A 10,812-nucleotide genomic window follows, 5' to 3' on the forward strand; every position below is an offset into this window, starting at 1 on the left:
GTGGGGGTTTTAGAGATAAATCAACAGAAGGCAGCTATACAAGTGATAAACTATTCTAAGAGACAGAAAAAAACGTACACCTTCCATTCTAACCTGCATTTTGTGGAACAGATTGCAAAATCAATTACTCAACTACACGAATCACCTATGAGTCAGTGCACTAACTGTAGTCCTACAGTCCTCTTCTCCACATTGAAAAATATGGGTTTTCATTTATCTCTTACTGTTTCATTATCTAATCTTTGTGTAACAGAAACTGCAACTCAATTTTTATTAGTTCCCTTCTGAAATCTTTAAATGTCACACACAGAAAAAGTATATACCTACCTTCTATACCTATGAAGTGTTCTAGAAAAACTGTAGAAAAGCACAGCAGTGAACACTGTTCACTTAGTTTTACATAGAACAGGGTAAAACTAGACATGTGGTTATCCATAACCTATCTTTCCCACCTTCAGGGTGCAGGACAGTGTTGAATGTTACCACATTTAACCTGACATTCCCCGCTTCTTTAGATTTGACACCAAGATGCAACTTTTTCTTAAATTCCTGTTCCCAAAACATACATATATAAGTATAATCTCACTTTATTTCAAACCATATAATTAGCTCTTTGCATTTGCCTTTCTGCTTGCCCACACAAAGATCACAGACACACCTGCAGTGAAGACCTACTGTGATACACCCCAAAAAAAGAAAGAAATTGGAGGGGAAAATCTCACCAAGGCAAATAAAACTTATTTTAAAAAATGCCAATCTGGAATTATAAAAAATTTCTTTCAAGGAGGGGACTTAAGACATATTCAGTAAACTGACATTAATTCACCACAGCAAAGATAATTAACGCCTACATAAAAATACAGAAAGTGTTCAGAACTCCAGGCAGTTTCTGCTCTGGAAAAGAGCAGAAAATTGGAACACTGATCAGTGTGTTGTTGAGTTTTGCTACTGCCACTTAGAACTGATGTCTGAGATGACACAGAAAAAGGCATGTGAGTTTCAATGACACAGCTTATGAAACTAACAGTCACTTCTGAGGCAGGCACTGGAGTTATTTACGCAAGAAGACAAACTGAAATGGAAGTTGGGTTGTGGCATACCAAAACTGATCCTGACAGCAGCCAAGAGTTTGAGAGCACAGGAGGGTAATCAAAGTAAGAGATAGAGAATTAACACTTTCCCCTTCTACTTTCCCTAATGGTTAATTACTTAACCATTGTCTTTAAAATAAAGAATATTTCCAACCTAGAGTTGTGCGAGAACTGCATCTAAACCAAACTCATGTAGGTTGCAACTGCACCAAAATTAAGTACCCCAAAATCACCTAAATGCCACCTTTGCTGGCAGTCATAATCAAGAAGCTGAAATAGCTTCTACTAAATCAGTGTTAATACAAGGTACAAGGACCACATCTGTGTCATTACTGCTCTGCCAGCACAATCTGCTTTGAGAGCTTTTCACAAACCCTGGAATTTGTGTGGAGAGAAGAAAAAAAAAAAAGTAATAGAAACCAACTTTTAAAAACTGTCATGTTTTCAATAATCCAAGATGAAGTTCAAAATATTAGTTTGGGTCACAATGAAGCCAAACTGCTTCAAACCTTGAAACTCTTAGTGTAAAGCTGCTAAAACTGCCTACGAAACACAACTGCCATGACAGAAAAAAAGGACTTGTAAGTCAGAGGGCACTTTTCATCAACAGGCAGATGGTGGTATCAGAGACCTTCCTAAACTCAAGATTAAGCAGATGACACCACAGTGAGGAGGAAAGGCAATGGTACAGTCTTGTAGCCCCAAAGATTATTTTCCTGCGTGAAAATAGGAGCAAAGGTAGCAAAAGATCAGAAATTATTCTTTTTTCCATGCTACTACCTGTAAACAGTAATAATGTCCTCTTGTCTCATTTTTTATTAAATAGATATGCAAGTTTTTCAGAATCTGTCTCAAACAGGTAAATTGCCCCATGATGTACAAGGACGTGGATAAATTAAACACATGTATTAAAGTTAAGCACACGAATAAACCTGCAGAAGAACAAAGACTTGTCATGTAAGCTTCCTGGGAAAGAGATCATGTGCTAGGTATAAAGCTAAAAATACATTTATAGTCCTATAATAAACAAATGCTCCTTTCAAAATATCGAACAATGATCAATGACAAGAATGTAAGAGAAGGTAAACTGAAAAAATTATTTACTTTCCAGAGCTTAACAGCAAGCTTAAAAAAAAAATCAAAATCCAACCAATCATATTGGGAGGGGGTATACACACACTAAGTTAGTTATCTGCACAAATTGAAAATTTTAGGCCAATATCATGTAAAATTCATAAAAGCCCCACACTTGCTGAAAATTAGTAGTTCAAACCAGAAGCAGCAGTTTGCAGCTAAGACATAAGGACAAGGACTCGCACTTTTGTCTCATTATATGACCTTAGATGAATCACTGAAGGCCATTCATTCAGGCACCATATGAAACAGTATCTTCTAGAGAAATGTGAGTTGGAACTGGAATTCTGCTTTTTGCGTACATGCCTGATACATTTCTGAAAGATTACTTGCATTTTGTTCATGCACATCCCATTTCACAACCTGACCTATAGACATAAGTAGGGAAAGACAAGAGAAATTTATCAGTGAAATTAGAACTTTACACAGATACTACTAGTCAAGTATTTTAATTAAGGGAAAGGTAAAAAACTGTGGAAGGCAAATCACAAAAACAAAGAAAAGGCTATAAACTAGTGATCATAAAAACAAGATTATAAATCAATTCCATGATGGATAAATCAATTCCATGATGGCAGCCCATCCCTGCAGCCTGATGTCCTCAAACAACATACGCAAGGACTACCATCCCCTTAACATGGAAGCTGACAAACTGTGCCTAAAGCCACTGGATTTGCTCTGACAACTTTTTCTAAATTCTAGTATGCTGGTTATAAAAAACAAACTACATAGAGTCCAAGTGTTAAACCAATAACTAATAAAACACGCGCAACCACAGTACTAACTGCAGTGCTTGTCTATTTTTCTTAGGATGTATAAATATTGTACAATAACATGATGTGTGGATGTGAACATTTATCAATCCTGGGAGCCACCAGTCACCAGCCGAATTCTCACACTTTTGACAGACTGGCAGAGGACGAAGAGTTCTCACTAAAGAAAAAAGACCTCTGCTCCTAACCTAAGCCTCGAGTTAACAAAACCCCGTAAATTTGTGTACTGAGCTGACTTTCAAAGCAAGGCTGTGAAGACAGAGCACAGCTGCCGTTCGTTATACACCGGAGGGTCCTCGAAGGAGAACAATCCCTTAGGCACCCTAAAGCCCGGCCAAAGCGCTGGCAGCCACCGGCGCACTCGCCGAGCGCCCAGTGCAGCCGCAAGGCTTTAACCAGGCACCGCACCGAAGCCTGTGTCCCGGGGGGAAGCGGCATCACCAACTCGGGAAGGCACGGGCCCCCTTCGCGGGTCCCCCAGGGGACCGGGGGCGACTCCCGGTGCCACCCCGGCAGGCGGATCTCCTCCGGGGCTGGGTCGCGGACAAGCCCAGGCCGGGGAATCAGAGGACACCGACAGGTCACGGCAGAGCGGCGGGGCCTGTGCGTGTCCCAGCGGTTGCCGCCTGCCCCGCCCGGCACCGGCACCCACCTCCCCTCCGCCGGGGACAGACCCGCGGCACGACGGGGAGGGGAGGCACGCACCGGCTCCAGCGACCGCTCCTCGGTGCCCTCCCTGCGCGGTGCCCCGGCAGCCTGTCGCCCGCCCGGGGCCAGTGAGCCCCGGAGAGCCACGGCGGCGGCACTGACCTCTGTGCAGCGGGAGCAGGCGGGCGCGGCGCCCCAGAGCCCGCAGCAGGCAGCACGCAGTAGCCAAGGGCGACTCAAGGACCGCCATCTTCCCGGCCCGGGGGCGGTGGCGGCGTGGGCGCGGGGCGCGCTGGGAAATGGAGTCCCGCGGAGCTGAGGGAGCCCTGGCGCGGTCGGTGCTGAGCGAGCCGCTCCCGCCTGGGTCACGGAATCACAGTCAATCAGGGAGAGGAAGGGGCAGCGGAGGTTAAATGATTTGCTAAGAAGCTGTTTGTTAAAAACAACGCATAGAGCTTGCTCAACACTTATTGTGCCTACCAAAGCAGAATGAGAAGATATAAGACTATTGATAAAGAGAAGGAATCTTGATCAAAAATCCTGTTCTCGAACCTAAAACTAAGTTAAACCAGCCTTGAAGTTTGGAGTTCGGACATAAAGAGCAGGCGCAGGGAAGCAAGGTGAAAAGTTCAGAATGAGACTGTCTGCTTCATCTGAGGAGGACTCTTACTTCATCCCGGAGACCCCTGCCCACGACCACCAGACGACACTGCGCAACAGCAACGCAGATGTAAGTGACATTTGGGCTCATTATAATATGAGGCGAGGCTAGGCGGGGCTAGGCAATGAATATGTATAGCCGTATTGGGAAACAATGGCTATGGAGCTTGTAACCCGATATATACCAAGCTGAATGCAGCTGTCAGCACGCATGACTTTGGAGGAATTATCCCCCATGCGTCCCAGCGCTGGAATAAACATACCTACTTTACTACTTATTTCAGTAGTGGAGTCTTTTCCGCATATCAACAGAACCTCGGAGATCATCGAGTCCAACCTATGACCTAACATCACCATGTCGACTAGACCATGGCACTAAGTGCCACGTCCAGTCTTTCTCAAAAACCTCCAGGGACGGTGACTCCACCACCTCCCTCGGCAGCACATTCCAATATCTAATCCCCATTTCTGTGGAGAAATCCCTCCTGATGTCCAACCTAAACTTCCCCTAGCACAGCTTGAGGCTTTGTCTTCTCATCCTGTCACTGGTTGCCTGGGAGAAGAGGCCAACCCTCATCTGTCTAAAACCTCCTTTTGGGAAGTTATAGAAAGGAGCCTGAGCCTCCTTTTCTCCAGGCTAAACAACCCCAGATTCCTCAGCTGCTGCTCACAGGACTTCTGCTCCAGACCCTTCACCAGCTTCATTGCCCTTCTCTGGACTCGCTCCAGCCCCTCAATGTCCTTCTTGTAGTGAGGGGCCCAGAACTGGACACAGGATTTGACGTGCAGCATTACCAGGGCTGATCACTGTGCAGGTGACAGACTGTACAAGTACACCGGTGCAGGGACAATCACTGCCCCTGGTCCTGCTGGCCGCGCTATTGCTGATACAGGCCAGCATGCCATTGTCCTTCTTGGCCACCTGGACGCACACTGGCTCATGTTCAGCTGCTGTTGACCAGCACCCCCAGGTCCTTTGCTGGTCCCTGGCTCCTTCCCCCTCTCTTTGTCCCCCAAACTTTGCTGCAGTCAGTGGGGGAGCCCCTGAGGAGCCCACCTGCCTGCCTGCCCCAGGGCCGCACTCCCTACACAGCTGCTCCAGCCACTCAGTACAAATCCACTTTCCAGACCCACCTGGAGCCGCACACAACACCTTACAGCCCTACCCGTGCACTCCAGTTTCCAAACAACTTTCTTGTCCACCTCAACATGAGGAAGAGCTTCTTTACACTGCGAGTGGCAGAGCACTGGAACAGGCTGCTCAGCAAGGTTGTGGATTCTCCCTCCCTGGAGGCATTCAAAACCTACCTGGATGCATTCCTGTGTCACCTGCTCTAGGTGACCTAGACTAGGTGGACTAAGTGATCTCCAGAGGTCCCTTCCAACCCTAACTATTCAGTGATTCTGTCATTTGTATTGTGCTGCACCATGCCTGTATTGGGTGCCACAGCTGTCCTCAGGGAGTTTTGGCAACTGAATTTGCATTTGTTGATAATTTCTATCTTGTGCTATTTGCTTTTGTCGCTAAAAACATGGACCATAAAATACTAAGGACAGATATTTGTAAAATATTAAGGACAAATATCCCTGGCCAGCGTTACAACCTATCTGTACATCAGCAGTATCAGTTTTATGTCTATCAGTATCACTTTTATGTTGAAATGCAACAACAAGACACGTTAACATAGAGGCAGATTTCTCTGGAGATAATGCAAACCCTAGAGGCTGATTTAGTCTCGGTGTCTGCTTAGCACACAGCAAACCCTGTCTTTGGTATCAGTTCAGATGCCCACATGCGATTCCTGAGAACTCCTCGGGAGAATGCTGACCACCTTCCTCCTTTGGTACCTGACTGCCTTATCCAAGCACCTCCAATGCAACTACAAAGTTCTTTTGACAGAAAGGCACAATGCAAAAAATCTTCACTCCAAGGGAAGGGCACCGGCACTCAGGAATCACTAACCATAACACTCACCTCTTCATTGGCCGGCCCGTCATTCCTATCAGAAATGCACCCAAAGGTCAGGATGGGGCTTCAGGAGATGTTGCCTGAAGAGTGTATTGTGCAAGAAATAGATAACAAAGTGCCTGTTCCTGGTAAAGTACAAAGGAAGTGCTTAAACTGACTTTTGGTTTTGCAATGTCAGGATTCCTATCTCTTATTCTAGCATTAAATTTCTGTGCAACATGGGAAAGTGAGCACGTAGGTTTCACAGATTATCAATGAACTTTTTTTTTTACAAAAGTATTGGAAAATGTTGCTTTAGGGAACTATAGAACAGCTTGCAAACAAAAGTTGATTATATCCTGAATAGTATTGCTAATTCTAAAAATAATGTTTATGATCTCGAAAATATTAGCAGTGATTGAAGTTACACTCTAACACGTTCAGCTGTTTAAAATACGTAGTTTCTCCAGACACATCTTCAGCACTATATACCTAATTAAGTAGTGAATTAAAGTGCCTATTTATCACATCCTAAAAGAGCTGTTTTCAGTGCATTTTCTTTCATCTTTCCTCTATTGGGCATTTATTGGTTTTGACTCATTCCAGCATATTATAGCTATCAACACCTGTGCCCATTTAGGAATGAATTCCAGTACAAATCATAGTGAATTGAATAGACATCTCAAAGATGCATCACAATTGTTGCAATATATTTAGAAACTCAAACAAGGAAACAAACAAATTCTGTAAAAGTGATTTAAATAACAAATAAGTTATCTTTATAAACAGCTTATCTCCTTGAGAACAAAGAACAAACAAGGCAACAAGAGCTGGGTTTTCTTCCATTATTAACTCAGATCACAATATGAATGGGTGAAATGTCAAGAATAATTGAAGAAAATGACAGTATAATCTTCAGCAAAAACATCTGATTTATTGAAACTGTCACTGGTTTTTTCTTAACCTTGCTATGCAAGGCAGCATAGAAAAACTTCTCATTTGGATCTATTCGGACATCTTCTATCTAAATGAATAAACCCTCTGCAATGCTATGAACCTTCTCTTCACTGGCCAACTAAAATGTCACCATGCACTGGATTGCACATCCCAGGAACTCACTGTCCTTCGGCTGTAAGCACTTGGTAAAACCAAGGTTTGGTGTTAACCTAAACAAACAGGACTTTCAAGTACGTTTCTGTAGATTACCATGGTTTATGTCCTGTAACAGGTACAGATCCATTCTGTGGTACATTTGTACCCTTCATTTCCTGTACCTGTGCCTTTGCTCACCTTCAAAAATGTGGCATTGAAACTGTATAGAAATTAATTTGGCACTTGTTCAACCCTGCTGCATTATTACTCTGCCAGCTAGCCAAAAGTGGCCCGTAACAGGAATAAAACAGGAATAAAAATGAGGGGTAAAATCAAAGCACTCCAGATGTCTCCTCTGGCTTCTAGTGGTATGACTGCACTGCTTTTAGAAATTTGGATGTGCTGAACCCTATGGGGATGGATGTGTCCAAGAGTCTTTGGGTCTCTGCCAGAACCATTTTGAGTTTCTGCACAAGGAAGGCTGGATTTACCTGACTGCAAGGCTCCAGGATATTCCCACCATGGGAAATATCTTTGGTTCTCAAACACAAAGGTACTTTTGATATAGAACTGACCATTCAGCCTACTCTACAAAAATGGATTTTGCAGGTAGTTTTCATCAACACAGTTTCCATCAAAACTCATTTTCCTGGGATTATGTCGAAGCACTTGGGGGTAGTCTTGATATTAACCTCATCTATTTTGAGACAGTGAAATATGCTGTTAAAAATCTACATTGCTTATAAAGCCTCAGGTTAATAAAGCCACATAAATGTTCCCAAAATTATGGACTTAGAGCCATTTTCACTATCTGTTTACAGTTTGCATCTCAGTCAGCTCAAATAGCTCGATGTGTTAGAAATTCACTGCAGTATTTCAGCTACCCAGGCACTACTCAGTATCTCTCAGAATAGGAGTTCACAGTATAGGTATGTATATATAAATGTAGATATTACAAATTATGTTTAGAAGCTTAATATTATCTTGCAGGCAGGAGCACAATGCAGACATTTAAACATCATATTTCAAAGCACTGGCAGCTACTGCAGGGATCAGGAAGTCATTTTTCCACACAAGGCATTTCACAATTAGTTCAGTGCCTTGTGGGTTCTGCCTTATGCTGAGTCAGCATTCCCCACAAGTTCTGACAAAATATGCCTGTGCTGTCAAAAATGTGCTAACCTGAGCACTTGTCAGAAAGGCTGGAGAGTCCTGACTGGATAATGGAGAGATTCTGTTTCCTTTCCTGTTAAATGTGACTCTTTCTTTTGAAAAACAAAGAAAATAACCAAAAACTACTGGAGAAATATTACTATACAAAATTCCAGAAGTAATCATCCATTAATACTGCTTCTATGGGTCCTTGCTGTGAGACTCGGATATCCATTTTGCCAGTTGAAGTTATGCCAGAAAATCTTTGTGTCACAGTTGAATAAACAAGGTGTAATAACAAATCAGTGAGTACCTGATTGTTAAAGAATTTAGGTTCACTAGGATTTTCAGTGATGTCACAGAATATGCTGATTTGGAAGGGACCCAGAAGGATCATCGAGTTCAACTCTAAATGCTTTGAACCTATAAACACAGCTGACCTCTCTCCCTCCAGATTTGAAATTTAGCCCAAAGTGCATGTCGGAAACAGAATTAAAAATTTCTTTTCTGAGTTAATGCTCACCTTCACGCTGAGAAAAGAACCTTTCTAGCAAGAAGAAACAACTACAGACAGTATAACTCAAGTCTCATGATCACAAAAAAAATCTGGAACACAATTCAAAGCAAACAAATGCATTTTCTGAGGGTTGGAAGGAAACAAAGAGGCCCACAGGACTCTGCTATTCCCCTACCTTCATTCCTTCTCCGTGCCTCATTAGCCAGTGTGGCATTTATGCTTTCACGTGATGTACGGGGGGCACTAGTCATGAAGCTGGACGTCTTCCCCTTCGTCTCCCAGGTCAGACGAGTTATATTCAACTTCAATGGAAAAAACAGAGAGGGGACACCTTATCGAATCACCTTTATATACCTTTATATACCATTATATACCTTTATATACCAATGCTGTTGACAAGTGGGCACTAAAACAGTCACTCTCTGTAGCCTCCACAAGGCTCTCCACCACCAGTCATCCCTGATAGGAAAAGCAGACAAAATAATGGTGCTGAGATGGTGTGCTGTGAGAAAAGCATTCAACTTAAGCCTCACTCTTAATATCTACCCAGCTTGAGAACATATTCTTTATTCATCACAGACTCAGCAACTTCCCAAATGCACAGCAGTGGACATATTTTTGTTGCTTTGAACAGATAATGAAACCAGGCTTGGCCAGGAGACAGAAAACATAGTTAAGACACCAGTGCTCAGTTTCTTTTTCACATTTGCAGTGAGATGTGGCAGCACAGGTTGTGTAACAAACAAAAGCTTTTCCAGATGCATATGTGGTCTCAGTAGAATTAATGAGTTTTTTCTTGCCTTGCTGCATGACCAGTTTAATAACTAGTATAACTCAGGTAAAGCTCCCCTTCACTCCTGCTTTGTAAAACTTTTGTCAGCTTCATTTCTGTTTATAATTATAAAGCGAATTATAAAGTTGGCAGCTATTAGTGGAAAGAAAGGAAGGTGCACTAGTAAGTGGGAGAAATAACACTGAAGGAGTGATGACAAGGAAATTCACAGCAAAGTTACCAAGCAAACCACCCATCATATACTGGTTATACGGATGAACTATTTTTGTACCTTGGGATCATCTCTACTTTCTGATTACCTTTTTATTAACATAGACAACAGCTAACTAAATTCGCCAGAGTTAACTTTGTGTCTCTCAGATACGATTTGTGGGCAGCCTGCCATTTTACCCATTGCCCACACAGATTTTTGGAAAAAAATATCAATAGTTTTCACACAGTCTCATTCTACCTGGATAGTAAAGGAACATCACTAGAACTCTTTCGTAAGAAAAGAAGGAAGGAAAATGATATATGCATTTAATCATTGGAGGGGTACTTTTAACAGGTATTAAAAAAATCTGGAAGTCCTCCAAGATGTTAGAGTAATTTATAAATAATAGTGGATTCATAAAATTTCTATTCACTGAGGTTTTAGGTGCATCAAGAGGACAAATACTGCACTACTTTGGGAAATGTTTCTTTTATTGTAACACACAATCAGATAATGAGAAATAAAGACCTTATGTCTTGGAAGGGGACAATTCTGTCACCTCTGCTTCTCCCTTTCTCTCATTTTCTTTCTTTCTTTCTTTCTTTCTTTCTTTCTTTCTTTCTTTCTTTCTTTCTTTCTTTCGTTATTTTAATAATTCACTCTGTAAACACAATTTTCCTTTCCTATCCTTCATGAACTCTTCAGCTTTGCAAGCTATGGGGACATAAAATCTGGTCCCGTTAGTAATATTATTATTAAATATGTATCATTTGTTAAAATTGCAGTAAGTTTTAAAAGGGTAAGACTACTA

General features: G+C 42.3%; 1 protein-coding gene across 2 annotated transcripts in view; it reads right to left on the reverse strand.

Annotated features, from left to right (window-relative positions):
- The window catches only part of AFG1L (AFG1 like ATPase), a 61,724-nt gene extending 57,822 nt beyond the window's left edge, over positions 1-3,902 (reverse strand). For both annotated transcript variants that reach the window (XM_039569726.1, XM_039569727.1), the window contains exon 1: positions 3,809-3,902. In XM_039569726.1, coding sequence (XP_039425660.1) covers positions 3,809-3,896 — 88 coding nt within the window. In that variant the 5' untranslated portion in view covers positions 3,897-3,902. The remainder of the gene's footprint in view (positions 1-3,808) is intronic.
- Positions 3,903-10,812: the final 6,910 nt, after the last annotated feature.

This window comes from Corvus cornix, chromosome 3 (assembly GCF_000738735.6).
Source record: "Corvus cornix cornix isolate S_Up_H32 chromosome 3, ASM73873v5, whole genome shotgun sequence".
NCBI classification, from domain to species: domain Eukaryota; kingdom Metazoa; phylum Chordata; class Aves; order Passeriformes; family Corvidae; genus Corvus; species Corvus cornix.